At 34.3% G+C, this 17,748-nt stretch overlaps 1 protein-coding gene across 5 annotated transcripts in view; it reads right to left on the bottom strand.

The window, feature by feature from the left end:
* The window catches only part of LOC108906529 (band 3 anion transport protein), a 90,117-nt gene that overhangs the window by 69,656 nt on the left and 2,713 nt on the right, over positions 1 to 17,748 (bottom strand). For 2 of the 5 annotated variants that reach the window (XM_018709810.1, XM_023457454.1), the window contains exons 1-2: positions 13,150 to 13,292; positions 2,399 to 2,770 (exon numbers count right to left, since the gene is read on the bottom strand). In XM_018709810.1, the coding sequence (XP_018565326.1) occupies positions 2,399 to 2,470 (72 nt within the window). In that variant the 5' untranslated portion in view covers positions 2,471 to 2,770; positions 13,150 to 13,292. Of the gene's footprint in view, positions 1 to 2,398; positions 2,771 to 6,088; positions 6,200 to 13,149; positions 13,293 to 15,005; positions 15,125 to 17,748 lie in introns of those variants that run through there. The other 3 variants (XM_018709815.2, XM_018709811.2, XM_018709812.1) reach the window with 3 other exon arrangements.

Raw genomic sequence — 17,748 nt, 5'->3', positions numbered from 1 at the left:
AAATTTGACGGTAATTGAAACAATTACTTCGATGTATGAAATAAAAATGCAAGTTCAGGTAATTTAATAACAGCTTTTTCACGACATACTGAACATTTTTTATGATTATGACACTTTCTTAAACCGGAAATGTGCCACTGTCAAACGATTTGAAACCAAACACTGCGTCTGCAAAGGAAAATCTACGGACAAACCAACTGTACATATACAGCAATAATTTTTTTTTTGCAGCAAATTTCTCATCTAACTCCGTACAAAATTTTCACAACAACCATCAATGGACGCAACAAGAGAAGTTAATTATCAATATCAGCTCTCATGAAACCATTAAGATTAGATGGCAATATACTCCAATATTATTGAAAATCAATTGCCGGTTTCTCTTGATGTTGTACCACTTAATCTGCGATAACGTTTATTATTTATGCATGACGGAGCACTTCATTTTAGTTTAGTAACTCGAGAATATACGAAGTGTATTAAAATTTGTAGATAGGTAGAGGCATAGTTCAACCCAAACAATCGTTGCCCCCTGGATCACCCGACTTAAGTCCTCTAGGTTACTGCTGGTATTCTTGATGTTAGTGTCCGAAAGGAAATAAATGCATAAATCCCCATCACAAAATAACTACTAGACTGAAATATTTAACTCTCATTGTCAGTTTTTATTTAACCTAGCACTATCTATTTGGAACATTTTTTTTTGAAATAATAATCGCTTTATCGATGTCCATTGTTTGCAAATAAAAAATGACGTATAAATTAATTTCCACATATTTGTTCTAATAGCTGTAATACGATAACATACATAGATGAAGCAAGTTTAAATCTAGAAACAATATAAGTATGCTGTTTAAAAAATTATAAAGAGGTCGACATTTTTAGGCAACAGTTTCAATATTCACAGAGAAGTATATTATAGAACAGTAGTCACTAGAAATAATTTGTAATAAAACTATATAGTTTTATGATAGATTACTTATGTAATCTAATCCAATTTTGTTATTGAATATTGTGTATTTATTATTCGGAAATTAAGTCCTAAATTATTTCTTTCTGAAAATTGCTAAAATAACAATCGCTGTAACATTCGCAACTTATTATCTATTATTGTAAGTTTTTTGCTAATGTTGATAAAGTATTACACTTGGTAGCATTCGGAACCAATTTATTTTTTACTCTAATTAACATCTAAATTTAGCCGCAGAATTACCAAATATATTTTAATCGAAACCCAGTAAATTCGAGGTATACCAACATAATCGAAATTAATTATTAATTAATTCTGCACATAAAGATTTAAATATTTTAAATAAAGGTAATTTTTATAATCAAATGAAAATGTTAATAGCCTATCTACTGTTTTCATCTGGATGATATTTTACGAAAACAATTACTCATTCGCTTACACTATAAAGCCTCTAAAAAAAACCCATTTTAAAGCTATATAATCACCCCTCGTGATAAAATATTAAAAATATAACAAAACAAACATAAGGATCTTAATGCAATGGAAGTCACTTGAGTTCAAGCTCTATTATTTTTAAACAATCAAGCTAAATCAATGATTATTTAAGTCGTACAGATTTAAAATCAATAGATTTATTTATAAACATATGCGCATTATCGACACCATTGTTTGCTAATAAATAAACGACAAGCTTCAGAACAGCGTTGTCCGAAACGTCCCATTGTTCTTATTCTTAATACAAACAGTTCAATCAAAGCAAAGATCTAAAAAATTAGTCCAAATGGATTGATTTCAATAACACTATAATTGAATGTGTTCCATTGAGATATATCTGTGTAAAGTGAACAGTTAACTTTTCGTTAATTTAAATGGTACAGGGTGGACAAAATTCAGTGGGGTTATGTTGAAAACTGTGGGACACCGAAAAAAACTGATTAGGTCTCCCAATTCCAATCACTCTCAGAGTGATCACTCTAATCTCACTGAATTTGGCCCACCATGTGTTTCGATGATGACGTGTAAGCACATGACTGCGTTGAATGGGGCGAAAAAAGAGAGACAATGGATATGGAGGTCAGCAGTCATGCATGAGTCATCAGAATCCCCTTGCTTCCTTGAGTAATATACAGACTATTTAATTGATATGTATTGTAGGTTTTTCATTATCTCGGCGAAAAATAGCACCTAATTTATTTGGACATTGTTCCATTTTGTAATTCTAATTATTAAATAGTTGCATGAATTAAAAAGTTTTTTGTTTGCTTTTTTTAACACAAAATTGCAACACATACAGAGTAGGCAAGGATACAAAGAAGTAATACTTTTGTTGCAATTATTATTAATAGAGATCGGAAATGTTAGATTAGTCTGCCTCTGATTTGAAGCTTCGCATCGATCAATTTATTCGATACATTGAAAAAATCTTACCTTGGCCTTTCGGTCCTGGAACCCCAGGAAGGACAGCTTCCTCAGGTTGGTCTTCTTGACGGAGTCGCTCATCTTGGACGCCGAGTTCAAAGACACTCAGTACAAACTCAAAAAAAAGTATCAAAAAAACAACAAGTACTTAAAACAACGAGATTGTCACAGTACGCGCTGGCGCCCGGCAAAACTACGGCGACGGGAAGCCGTCAGATTTTTTCCTAGGCGATCTTCCTAGACGGGTGATGGCGAAGAGCACCTGAAAGAACATGGGGTACCCCAAGTCCGACGTGTCGACCCTCTCGAGGGCCCTCCTGGAGAGAAAGCGGGAGGGCACGGATGAACCCGTCTTGCGGAGTTAATCGACGAAGAAGAGATCTGGAAAAAGAAATGTACGGCGTCATTTAATGGCTAGGAGTTGAGGAAGAGCGTGTATTGTTCGCGATCGATTTAAATTTGTTTTATGACCGCGGGGATGAATCTGGCGGCCTGCGTTCCAGGCCGGAGAGCAGCAATGTTCAACATACAATTTTTTTTCATTTAAAATATACAGGGTGCTTCAGGTTTCAAGAGCGAAACCTCACCAGGTGTAGGATCAAATTATTTTAAGCAAAAAGTTTCGTATTCGAGGTATTGGAATATTTCTTACATGTTGCTTGTAAATGAAGCCGTTTGAAGGTTCTGATTTTAATTTAAAATTAAAGTGAGCTACCACAACACGTGTAAGTAAATCGAAAATAACTCGTTCCACAAAAACATTTTTTTACTAAAATACAGTTTAAAATACAACGAAATATATTCGAGAAAATTTCTGTATATGAGTCAATAGAGAAATAATGGCGCCATTTATTTCTAAATACATGAAAGAGACGTTTACTTCTAATATCTTTGCCTCGTCTGTCTTCACCTGCGATGGTGAAAGCAATAAATGTTTTATCAGTAACAGTGTTGTGGAATGTAGAAATACCCAGCACAAAAAACAATTAAGTGAAATATACATTCTTCGTATAAACGGAGTTCTAGTGATTAACATCCAAGTTTATCTAATGAACATTTAGAACACTTGTTTGCTTTATTTATCTCAAAAAATGATTAGTTTTTCTCTGAAATTGCTTCTATTATTTTAGACATTACAAAACCTCCATATAAAAGACAACGTATCATTTACTGTTTATATAAATGTGGTATATTCCCCCCTCTTCTTTATTTTTTCTTTTTAGAATAATTAGTATTGTTTAAAAGAAATGCTTAAAACATTCAAAAGTAGTATTTCATTAAAAACAACAACGTAAAAGCATTTTCTAGCATCCCCCCCCCCACACCTTTTCCACGGATTACACTCCGGCCTGTAACGCAGACCGCGCCGTTGCCGTCAACATGAGATTTCCAATAATGAATGGCTCGTAATGCTATGTACTCATAATTGACGACCATCTGTTAAGGATGTCGATCGCGACAGCTTAGATACCGGGTAGTTCGCTCAGTCGTCACTTGGAATTCGTTCATGGAAAAGAAACATAAATAAAAGAAACAAGTATCATTTATGTATTTTCATGATTCAACGGCTATACACGCTCTCCAAACAAACAGTAAAGTTATAATTAATTTTTATGTTTTACTCACGTTCGTATGAGTAAACAACGTTCCAATATAAGTAGGTGGGTACATAAAAAAAATGTCTATAGGAAGGGCTCGCAGTCAGTGTTTAAACTAGAACCAGTCTTAACCTGTTTCACATTTTGACTTAATAAATCGAAGCAATATATTTAGAGAAATGTCTAAAACTTCAGTTATTTATTTTTGTTTGTATTTCTAATAGCTTTCACGTGAATAATTATGTATTTTATTAACCATCTGCAGCTTGATTTGCTTGATAATAAAAACGAAATACTAATACTTAAGTACGTAGACTTTTAATTGAATATCCTTCACGATAACAGCGTTTAAATTGACACACAACAGCAGTTCTCTGTTCTCTCAGTGTATGGAATATTTGTAGGCAGCGCGTGTTTTGTCATTAAAATATTAATACAATATTAGTCACAGGTAACAATGTTAAATCGGGGGAATGTTTTGCTAAGCAATCAAGTTATTTCCACATGTTTACATTGCGTGATTATTTTTATGGCTCTATTTGTTAATGTTCCCCGAAAGAACACCGATTCGATCTAATAACAAAACAAGTTATCGGCAGGTACGATATTTAGACGTGTCGTAGATTGTAGAAGAATTGCTTGTTGGCAAATATCATTTGGGTCAATAACGCCAGGCGCTGCTGCAATATGTGCAATACCAACGGATCGAGGTGCGGATGTTGAAGAATACGGGTTTATTATTTAATCAGGATATCCCCAAAGTCTCAGTGTCTCGCGATTTAATAATTCGGAAAAAACTGGAAACACTCTTTTTAGCTTTGCTCTAGAAAAAAAACTAAAAAAAAAATACTTTAATAAAATTTTTTAATACAGGGTGTCCCTTGGGAAAGAGATGTCGTAGAACAATAAAAAATGGGTAACTTTTGTTTTCTCTGACCTTATTGATTACTGCGGTTAATATCTACAGATGGAAAGTCCCATTTCACTTTATTTCGGGTAAATACCGCATAAACAATGCTAAATTTAACACTTCTCGAGAAGTCGTGAGTCAAATTAAGGTAACTATTTATTTTATCACTAATTTTTAAACAACTATTCCTCTGGTGAAACTAAATACATAAAAGCTTAATATTTGAGTTTTTTATAGCACTACAATAATTGTGGATTTTATGTCACGAACGTTCGTCGAATGGGGCTTGCGTAAATGTTACAAAAAAAGCTATTACCGGAATAATAATTGTTATGATGTCACGAATATTAAACGGAGGGATCTACCAAGCTGTACTAATTATAAAGTCTCGTTAAAACACGCTTGTGTCTGGCGACTCGTTGTAATTTTAAACTTTGTATCCGGTTGAATTGATAACGTAAATGTGACACCGCAGATACGAAAACAGGAGCAAAGAGGTGTGTCAAATTATGAACAGAATCTTAAACGTAGAATTGTAGAAATATACGGTGCTCGTTGGAACAGAATTTTACGCTCACAGTTTTTACGTGTAGTTTTTACATGCGTGTTTTTTTAGTCTGTAAATAAGTTTTCTTTGAAGGAGTTTCTATGTACGACACACGACAAGGTATATCAATTTCTGACAAAAATCTATTGTCTTGATTTCATTTATCGGTATTTAAAAGTTGAAAAACCAAGTGAACATCCTTATAAGACACATATAACTTTTTCCTTGACATTATTATTTAAAATGGCACAACAAAGTAGAAATATTCTACTATCCTTTGTTAGAGAATCGATAAACTTTATCTTAATCTAAAAATATGGAGTTCGTTTATAAATATCTTTTATAGGCGCCATTAAACAGGATTTTCCGAGTGGTTTTCCCGTTACATTTCCTGACAAAGATGTACAATTAAAACTAAAATTCTTACTAATATGTTTTGATTAACGTAAACATAAGGATTTAATAACCTGCATTTCCAGGTTAACTATAAATTAAAACATTGGCAAGATCTTTCGGCGAATCTATAAAAATTTATATAATGGTCATGTTTAACAGATACATTTAAAAATAAATCAAAATTTTCAACTCAAAAAAACCACAATGACATTTTATAAACAGTAAACAAGTAGCAAGCACAGACTTACTTGTCCGCTGGTACCACAAAACACTTAAAAACTGATAAAAGAAAAACGGGACTAATCCCAAAAAATATCGCTTCTTCTTCTTTCGAAGGCGGACACCCTACTAAAACTAACTCACTATTTTATAAACTCAAACCCAGCTCTAATATCACTTAGAACACATAAATCCTATGTATTTAGGTACGGTTACAATTCCTAAACCCTTTAAATTTAAATAGCTTTATCTGTACAGCGTTGATCATACTCGCTTATCACTCCATAATTGATAAGGACATCCAGTCAAGGTCGAATTCTTAAAAAAATATATCGATTGATTGCAGAAAATTAAGCTGCTCCCTTATAATCCACGTCGTATAACATCCACTAATCTGGGCAAATGTAATAAAACAAACTGTCTGCTTGACGTTTTAATAGTTCAGTTGAAGATATAACGACAGAGAAATCTTAACTAACAAATTAAAATAAATCTTCGACTTTTAATTTAGCACTAGACCAGAAAGTAATTTTCTAAAACTTGAGAAGCAGCAATTGATTGATGCCAGTGCAGCTTGGTATTAAAACACATCCATCCTACAAAAGTCGTACGCATTTGGCATTTTCTGGTATTTTGGTAAAATAGATAACAGTGATAAGAAGCTTTGGGCGTCAACTAAGCCACGTGGACTGATTTTTAAATACAGTCCTACTGAAAATCATTATAAAATAATAAATCATATTTTCTATAAATCAGATGTATCATAAAGGGGGTAGATTGAGGCGACTACATACATTTTTCATACATTTCATTAGTAGGAAAAAAGTATGAACATTTTCGTCATCTTAGCAGGAACAGGTAGTACAAATGGAATAGTGTAATAAAAGTTAATGGGCGGCAATTTACGCTGAAATGCAGTTTTAATAAAAACCGAAACGATTTTATAATTACAACAAAGGTAATAATAAGTGTCAATTCTAGTTGAATGTTTCCTCTTTGCATAATACTTTCCTTCTACGAACATAATATTTTAATGAAAAATCTTATTCCTACGATGTTTAATTTTCTGAGTAGAAAAAGAAACAAAATCAATTTCATGCTTAATTTTCTATAAAATAAGGCAGGAGTTAACAAAAAATTCACAGTTTAATTGACTTTATCTTAAAAATTAAATACATTAAGTAAACAGGTTTACAATATATTCGGAAATATTATAAAGCAAATTTCTTGAGTCTTCCATAGAAAACAGTGTCGTCATAAAATTCTCTAAATTGTTGCTAAAATCGTGACAGCCACGAATTGTATCAAACTTTCATAGAATATTGTTGAGAAAATCTACAAATTTCCATAAAAATAACCATCCAGCTTTTGTGGTACCCCGTTTATTGTAATGCAAAATTTATAGCCGATTTGTCGATTATTGCACGAACATTACCCATTACTGAAACTGTTGAATAGGGTAATCAAATAATCAATAAAAAATGGAGAACGCGTGCAATATTGGAATGTTATAAAGCACAAACATAAAAACCAATTTGGTCCAATTATGTTTCCATAAAATCAATACGCCTATTTGTAATGGTACTTTCCAATCAATACTAGTTACGGCTATTTCCCTACACCTGCCAATATCTCGGATGAAACTGTAAAACGCGTTTTCTTTCTTGATATGTGTACAAAGCACGACGATATAAAATTATATGTTTACCTTCAACAGTTAACAGCATATGACTAATAAAATTTGAATTATAGGTTATAAAAACCTTTTATGCAAAACGAATTGCATTGTCGAACAAGCTTTGACTGCGTAATTGTTTAAACATATTCTGTGGGGACAAGCACAAGTAGACCCCCCAAATTTTTCATGTTTCCAAAATTTCCGGAAATGGAAGAAGAGTGTCAACCCAAGCATCTGTTGAGGTGCAAGTCCACCTTTACATGCCAGGAGATAACCAACCAATCATAGTACACGACAATATCACATACTTTGAAACGATTACAGCTGAAATAAATATTAAAATCAGAAGTGGGATTAAATTCGTACGACCTTCATGTTGCTGTACATAAAATCTGTATACCAACTCAATAAACTTTTAACATAGATAAAAGCAGAATAGAAATTCGTTCTCGGAGCAATACGTCGCTTTCGCGTTGCTTATTTCGCTTCTGGTTTCGTATTTCTTGAACGTGCAACCGGTCTCAGCCCAGCGGCGAGAGTGAAAGTGATTAATCCTATCAAGGGCCATTAATATTGTGGCCAGACAATGAACTTGACAGCCGCCTAAAAAAAAGGTACACCGACGGTGAAACAAGTCAGAACAAGTACGAACCAAATCTCAGTGGCATGCAAATAAACCGTGGTATTTACTGGGGTCCATTATACATCACGTTTATATTTTTTTTTTGTATAAATTGTGTGACAATTGTAAACCTTTTGAAAAAAAAAATGAAAAATTCACAAACGTCCTCTTTCTGAATCATTGTCACCCAGATCTAACCTATCCTAGATTCGGATCCTTGACCACACAAACATCAGTTATTTGGCATTGAGCGAATGTGATGTGCAAATTTAATTCAAACAAATCAGACGTGTCTCGTTACACATCAACACCGACTGTTTAACAGAGCATAACATTCAAACGTCTACTTGTTAACGAACATAAACTCGAATATGCAAACGACGTGTTAATATTAATTAAAGACAATTTGCTGTTGCGAAAACTAGAATGTGCGCGCAGGGTATATGCACCTGGCAGGTAAAGTCAACATCCTCGCGACCGCCGTTGTTTCGCAACTAAAGGGATATTTTCGGTGACATTTTTGGCGGATTTACAAAAAGAAAAAACAAAACATAATTCGCAGAAATACAATCTTTACATACTAACTCGAATTCAATCAAAATGAATTTATATGAACGATAGCTTCATTTATTTATTTAATAATAGTAAAATAATTCCGAAATTGAAATTTTAATTAATATCTCGTTTAACAATAATTTTTGTGGCATTTTTGTAAATTAGATGCATTTTTTCTGGGGTTCAGGGCTATTTCTACGATGAATAGAAGCCGAGATATTGCAAAATTTTACAGCGCGCATCAATTTGAACTTGTCTTATCTTGGCTCCTGTTGATCGTAGAGGGTGTTTTTTTTTTAATTTGTATTTTTTTGCCAGCTATCCATTGCATCTATTTTCGGTGAGGTAGCACAAATAGCAACAATTTCATTCAAATTGTTTATAAGCGAAAAACGCACGGTTTTTTAATGCACAATTTGAGAATGTTAATGTCAAAAAAACGGTGATATTTTTTAATAGGTCGCTTAATTGCGTCTTTAAGATTACAATGACGCTTTCAGAATCATGTTAGGTTGATAATTAACGCCTGTACAGAGGCTTAAAGTTCATAACTTTTGGAGCCCCCGTTATAAACAAATTGAATTGTGCGAAAACTATTGCACCCACAGCGCCCACTTTAGCACACTTTTAAAGTATGACAAAACCCTCAACTTGTCACAGGTTTTAAAAAATTTTAACAATAAGATTCACGAGATGAGAGATGTCTTGTATTATGTTCCTTTAGACAATTTTACAATAATCTCGCGGATAGAAATTTTTTCGTGTAAAAATTTTATTTGCTTGGCTCAAGAGAAATAAAACAAATTTATGCTCATTTGTTTTTAAGTAGGGAACGGTAATTTTATTTGTTGGAGAAATCTTGGAACTTGAACAAACAAGAGCAAAAAGTCCAACATTAAATTAATAATTATGAAGTATCGTTGATCTTGTGTAACGAGAACAAACAGGAAAGTCATTCTTTTATGACCAAATGGTAAAATCATCACAGACCTTAAACTTCTTTATAGGAAATAACAAAATCCTGAAAATGTTTTTATTTTTATTTCATTAAAAACATCAAATTTATTTTTATATGAAATATATTATTTACAGTAAAAAAATGTAACTATTTTTTCAAAACTGACCTCTAACTTTTAGGTAAAAAATTTAACCTTAGTTCATCTTTAGCTATGCCAAGAGCTTATGGTTATCTTTAAAAGTCACAGACTTTATAGAATGAGTGAATTCTAAGACTTGCATATTTTTAAGGAAACCAGTACTACCTGGGTAACTGATAAATCGATTTATTTCCGCTCATGCAAACTACCCCCGAAGTTATGGTCCATTTTCTCCAAGACACTCTGTATATTATATGTAATAAACATAAATTTAGTTTAATTTAAAGTCAGTCATAAAAAACTGGGACATAAGCCGTAATATAACATAATTACAACAACGTTAGGTATAGCAATTAATACATGGGATATGAATAGAAGGAAAAATAACGAATAAATTTTAATACCTGAACAGCATCACACATACCCGTTGAAGACTGTAAAATTTAAGTCACAACACTAGAACTATACTTAAACTATTATTGTTGCTACCGCTGTTGCGCTGACGTCTGGAACAAATATGATGAAGTGCTTTTTTTAATGTCAGAACGTGTATTTACCTTTCTTGAAGTTAATTCTTGCCTTGGACTGGTTCATTAAATATTTATCACCGTACAACCACCACATAACTAATTCAATAACCCCACCTTTGGATGATTACAATAGGTGGGACATTTAATTTTAGATCTTTCTTTATTAACTTGCACTAATGTAATTGGCTTTATTTATCGATAGTGACTGCTGTAACTTTACCAGAACGGTTTGTCTTTTCTCAAATCGGGAGCGGCAGAAACAAAATTTCGGACAAATCTATCAGTTTCAGGATGTTGAGAGGCTTATCTCTGATGTCGCAGAAATAGCGACATATAGAATTCCATGTGGTAAGGGCCTCTGGATTTGTGCCAGCTGACCGTCACTGACTTATATAACCCGCGGGCAAAATTCTATTTCTGTCGTCTGCTGCTGAACCAGTTGCTCCTCTGAAACGGTGTCATATATTTCAAGGACGACCTACCTTACAAAAAAATTGCTGCAAATAGCGGTCAGGCATTATTAAAAGTGCTTCGATATTTTTGCAACATATAACAGCGTTTTATCGACCGAATATTATTAATAAAACTATTGGAAGTTGCATTAGTTACTAGGTACTTTTTAAAAGAGCAATATCGGTTACTTTTTAGTATCAAATACAACTCTCTCAAGTCCGACAAAAACATTTTTTTTCTTAGAACACCTTGCAGTCTAGTCTAGACGTTTCCATTTGACCTCGGGTAAAACCTTGACCGTTCATTAATAGGACACCCTGTATAATTAATCAGCATTGGTTTAGATACGTTGCTAGAATAGATGAATCAGCAGATAAGCAGGTTCGATTATATTTAAATTATAGACGGTGTTTGAATTTATATTTTCGCGGGTTACGTGATTACTCCAAACATGTCACTTTTCGTAAACAAATAATTTTGCATTAAACTATTAGCTTTCGCTGACAGTTTTATGTTGTCTAAATCTATGAAAACTAGTTTCGCAAATCCTGCCTAGAACACGCTCCACGGATTTGTTCACGAAATATGAATATAAATCGCCGATTTTACTTAACTCGACTGCATTATAAATTCATTACACGCCTATTGTGCAAACAGTTATGAGAGAACACATCCCTTATTTCGAAGCTGAAAAGTCTAAGAAAATTATATTGTTACGATACAGTAACTGACGTCACGGACACATTATTACATCTCATAGTACAATGTCATCTTTTTGTCATTTTCCCTTGACGTGTCGGACTTTCGAGCCCCACGTTGGGCGCCAAGCCGTCTATCACCATCCAGTATGGGGAGAACAGGCATTTCTACCGAGCTCCCCATATATTGCCTGCGGTGCTGCGTTCTGAAATTTTTCTCTGTAGCACTGTAACGTATCTCTCACAGTTTTGATGTGCCGTGTAATAAAAGGTTAAACTTTCAGCAAATGTCAATAAACTGAGGGAAAATAATTATTGCTTCGGTCTATTTTCAAACAGTAATAGCGGGAAAAAATGTATGAGATAGTCAAGTTTGTTTTTTCTGTTAAAAAGAATCTCTGGCTGAAATGTTTTTGTAACAAGTAAAGCTATAACATTTTTTATAAACAACTCCTGTATTACATAAATTTATCATTTCGATTATTTCGATTGTAATAGATTTATCGATAAATCAAAACCCTAACCGCTCGGTAACATAAACTTTGAGAAATGAAATTGCCGAGAACTTGTACAGTTTATTTTTTTTAACATATGATCGAGATGGTTTACCCAAGACGAGTGATAGAAAATATTCAGTAAAATGCAATTTAACAAAGGTATAACAGTGCCTCCCAAACTGTTTACATTTTGGTACTTTTAATATCCTACATTACTTATGGCGCGTAATCATTTCATGATAAAATTATCAGCCAATTTTCAAGGATGATTCTCATCACATCAAATTACTTATAAGTTAATTTATGACTGAAATCGCAAGGGCTTTGTACGTCAGGTGACACATGACAGCTTGCGAGACGGTAGGTGGCAAACAATCGATTGTTTACAATGCGATACGTCAATAATCAGCAGATGCGTAGTAGGCTTTGGATAAACATTTTTGTGGTAACTGGAATTTACTGCTATTCGAGATATAACGCGTACTGTTACTGTCAGGAGCAGGTTAAAGGAAGAGAGATATATTTTTATTCCTATAAGAAGATGTAGAAAGAAGAATCTATTTCTGTTACAGCAAAGGTCTAGAACTGGTTTCAAAGCATAAGAAGAATTTAAATTGGCAGATATTACACAGGTGCAATAAATGCAATGTTATGTTATTGGGATACCTTGTATAATTGTATTAAACATTTAGGTTGGTCCTGAACGTTGAAAATATGAAAATCAAACATTTTTTTACTTCTTTTAAAAATGTTGGACGATTGGTCGAGGGAGTGGAATTTTTGTTGTGCTCCTGCCCACCCCCGGCGCCGCCACTGGACGCATAGCGCCCATCGCGGCTCCTTCCCAAAAAAAAAATCGCCACACGCGAACTAATCGTACGCACGGCGGCGTACGCTACACCCATTCAACCACGCACCGCATCCACCGCCGTCGTCTAAAAATAAACCACACAAACTTACCAATAACACCAATCAATCGGTACGCGAGCGCGACATCAGAAATCCGGCATTCTCCACTCACGAGACACTACAATAGTAGGGCGACGAGACGTGACAGCGCAAAGCTCGAAAAACCACGTGGTCACTGAGCCGGCAGACGCTTGCAAACTAACCATATAGTAGTGTATGCGTGTGCACCTCTCGACGGGACTATGAGTGTTCCAAATGTGTGCAACAGCGGCCTGCTGGCGTATTTCCGTTCCGTTCGTCGATGGACCGCACATACCACTGCTGCACCAACTCTGCAAATGTAAATAAATGCTAGCCACACAACTAAAAAAACGCACAATTCGTGCTCCTATGCCTCGGAAGTAACCCGAACCGAATTTTTTAATCGAATATATAAACAGAACATTTCATGGACGCCATAAAAAACTCCAATTAAATAAAATCAATCAACGGTAAACTCAAGGACAGTCCACGATGAGGAAATGCAAACAGGTTAAAAATACGAGCAGTTGCTGCAATTAAGAGTGAAGCAATTCAAACAACCCAGAATACGCAAAATAACACAACAATAAAAATAAATTTATTATCCAAAAATACGAATACAATTAATTGGTTATCACTCCATATCACTGCTGAACCTGGTGATAGGAACGAATGTTGTCGTGCTGCTGCTTTTGTCGGTGGCAGCGATGCAATATTAAATTTATTTTTAAATGCTGACTTCGTGAAGCATGTGTATTTGTAGGTGTTTAACAACATACTTTTTACGACACTGTAACCGTACAACGCAAAGAGGAAGCGTTCTCCAGCTTCAGCAATGCTTTCCGGGTCAGCATTTGGGTTTTTAAATACCCGAAGCTCGTTTAAATCTCGGTAATTCTTTCATAAATTATTTAAATAAATTTAATATTGCATCGCTGCCACCGACAGAAGCAGCAGCACAACAACCTATCACCAGGTTCAGCAGTGGCATGGAGTTAGAAAAAATGCAGAGCGGTGGGGATGGAAAAAGAAGCAAGAATGGGCTAATTCCTATCACCACACTCGATCTATAGTTCAATTTATTATATAACTATTTTCACCGTAAAGTGAGTCGGAAAGGAAATATCGTCGAAAAACTGTTTTGGAGCGCCATTTTTCCAATATGACGGCTACTTCCGAAAAAAAAGAGGTGGCGAAGTGGTGGGTTTCCATGTGCTCTATGAGTGCACTGATGTCTCGTCAACAAGAGAATCCGTGTTAGGAGAATGGTGGCCTTCATCAGAGAGCTCCCCCTGAATAACGTCATCATCTTTTTGTCCTTGGTAGGTTGGCTGATGGCCCAGGAGAGCTGATATCTGGCTGAGAGGATGCACAAGAGGCCCAATGCTGTAACTCAGTATGCTGAGTTACCCTCCAAACTAATCCAGAATCCACAATAATGAACGGATTAGAGCACAAGCGCAAATTTACTGATGTATGCTACTCAAAAACACATTAATCGAATAGAAACTGTTTTCAGTTAACTGATATTTTATGTGGTACTTAAATATTTAAAAGTATTTCAATATATTTCATGAAAAGGCATCTTGGTGGTTATTTCCATAAAGCAAATATGACTTATCATCAGCAAACATAAATAAAAGTAGGTTTACATATCACTGAGACAAGCTATCAACCAGTTTTTGACTTTAATACCATCTACTCTCGAGAGTTCAAGCTACAAGGATTAGAGCCCAAAGCCTAAGGACTAACTAACAAGCACTTAGTCCTACGTTAGGGACTATTTCCTACATATTAATATTATTCTGTTATTGTTTTCTAAACAAAATTATTACCTGTACCCTTTTGGTAAATAGTAATGATAAGAGACAAACATCTACATTTACCGATCTTGATCTATCACTAGTTTTTCCTAACTTTTTCATAATTCGCGATTTTCAGTCCACTAATGTCATTAACGTATTTTTCACAGTTGGTGGCACATGTATGAGCCAATATCAATACGCACTCCGAACTGTACACCTCTACACCGATCACTGAGATAAATATTTTTTTTCGCTGTATCGATCACCGCTCTATTCTGTTATTGAATAGCTATTATTATGTATAGTTTACATCGTTCGTATTATTCGGAAGCGTATAACCTAATGTTAATAACCGTTTTTAAATCGTAATGCGGGTTCAAAGGAATGTTGTTTGTTACTATAAATATCCCCTTGGGAGGTTAAGTCCGTAAATAACATACCACTTGCGTTATGAAACTAAAACCGTTGAGCTGTGTTAGAATGAAACGTGTATGAAAAAATATTTTGGAGTAAGGACACGTTTTGCCTTCGTATGAGGTATGGAGGACCGCGCAAATTTTGTTTTCATTCCATCCGTCAAACTTGGAAACTTCCTAATATGTCGGAGGCAGCTGGCTTTAGAAAATTAAATTTTCACCATATTTCCTTCTCGGGTGGTGAGGGATAATCAACTTTGTTTCCTTACGTAATATTCAAAGGTGCTAGAGACAAATGGCTCAGGTAGTATCTTGTAACATGAAACTTAAGAGATATGGGACATTCCAAACTAGACATTTTAATCTAACTGAATTATCTTTTGAAGCATTTAGAACATTCAAATGAATGGAGTTTTTTTATGATCAATCAAAAGTTCGTACATGCATTGTAAGCAAATTATGACAATGTACAGTGTACTAGCAAAGCCAAAAACTGACTAAACAATTGTCACGTCATGCGTCATTTAATTTTCGACATACTTTTCTTTCCAAGGTTATATATTATTACACCTAGTGGTAATTTTATCTAGCATGCATATATTTTTAAATGGTTTGTAATTCTCACTTTTTACGTCTCTAAACACATATTATGATGAAGCGTTTTTAGTTTCTATCTATTACACTTAAATAGACAATAAATTGTTTAAGAATTTGAGCGTTAATTTTACGACGTGTAGATTTCTAAAATTACCAGTATAATTTGAACATAAATAGTTTATGTACATTAAACAGAACCACAATCATTTTAATGACACAAAAGTAAATTTTCATCGACAAATATAAGCGGTGCTTTGACTTACATCGACGGTGGAGGATAATTCATAACAGGATGTTAAGCGAATTGAAATTCCGTAAATTATAATACAATTTTCAGTGCGTTTAAATTTTAAACCATTTAGAAAAAAGAAAATATTGGATTCATGAGATTCACATAAGTTTACTGAGACATTCTTTTTAGTAATGGACAAAATACTCCATTTACAAGACTAATAGTTTGGAAATTCGAAAACGATTCAGTTAAAAACAAACAAAATGTCACTTTTCCTTTTAGCAGGACATGTAATAATCTTATTACATGCATATAAATCACAACCTTTAGCTTTGCTTTACTAACACTCTGATTCTTGAACGAACAAAATTGAAAGATCGGTAAAAAAAGTCACACTTCAAATCATTTGACATCCTAGATATAACTGAAACCGTTCTGCTAAAAATTAACAAAATAATGAAGAAAATATTAAGTTCCTTTTACCATCAAATTTAATAATCTTACTGCAGTCTTATGAATCGTAATATTTAGCTTCAATCTGGTTTTTGTACGAATAAAATCAGCAAAAAAAGTCACACCACATGAAGGCCAATACTAAATACATGCTTATAAATCGCAATCTTTGGCTTTTTACATACAATTTATTTCTTGAATGAACAAAATCGAAATATTACTAATAAAAAAGTCACACCCTGACAGTTTAACCACTTCGTTGGTATGTACCGTCCGGTGCAAAGATAATATTTCGCATCAGAACTACCATTGTTTCATTTTACTATCCGTTCGTTATAATACAAACATCGACAGTTATACTGCAAAGACCGCAATAAAATTTCCCTGCAGCTCTTTGCCATAAGGTTGGGTAACGCTTTTTATCCTGCGAAAGGTCAGTGGACTGTTTACAATGTATCAGGTATATTAAGCGTAATTATTTCACTTGTTCCACTGCGAGCCGCTGCTGTCGCAAAAATGCAAAATCGTGCCTCAGCTGTACGTTGGTCGAGTCGAAGGCTGTAGACTGGTACTTTCATAAAATGTAGGTATGCAGGTTGATCTATGCAACCGAAAGTAGAGGTGTTCGAGCCTAGACAGCTACGGGTTTTAATAAAAACAAGTAAGGGATCATACTAAGCTTCGATGAGTCACTATAATTACTGGAATATCATTCTAGGCAGGGCAAATCCCGGCCAGTAAAGTTTTCATCTATGTTTCCAAAAAGTTTCCAACCACCCCAAATACCGAAACCGCTGCAGATGACACCACCAAAGGCCAATGCTGTTGGCAGAATACCCATCGACGACGTGATGTAAAAATACAAAATTCACCTCTGTTTCGAATTTTAGGAACTGAAAAGTTTCCATCGAGTCATCTCGTGATGCGCATTTTATAACAATGTAACGCGCTTTATTGAGACATAAAAGTTATTGAATTGCGAAAAAGATGGCCCAAAACAATCAATTACCCGCAATAAAACTTTAATGGACAAGCTGTTTTTTTTTTGTTTCCGATAAACCAGTTACAAAGGTTATGTTTTTCCATTCCAATATTTGACAAAGTTATGTAACCATTACGACTACGG

The sequence above is a fragment of the Anoplophora glabripennis genome, unplaced genomic scaffold (genome assembly GCF_000390285.2).
Source record: "Anoplophora glabripennis isolate ALB-LARVAE unplaced genomic scaffold, Agla_2.0 scaffold116, whole genome shotgun sequence".
NCBI lineage: Eukaryota > Metazoa > Arthropoda > Insecta > Coleoptera > Cerambycidae > Anoplophora > Anoplophora glabripennis.
The sequence above is the reverse complement of the archived record's forward strand: the minus strand, read 5'-3'. Positions and strand labels throughout refer to the sequence as shown.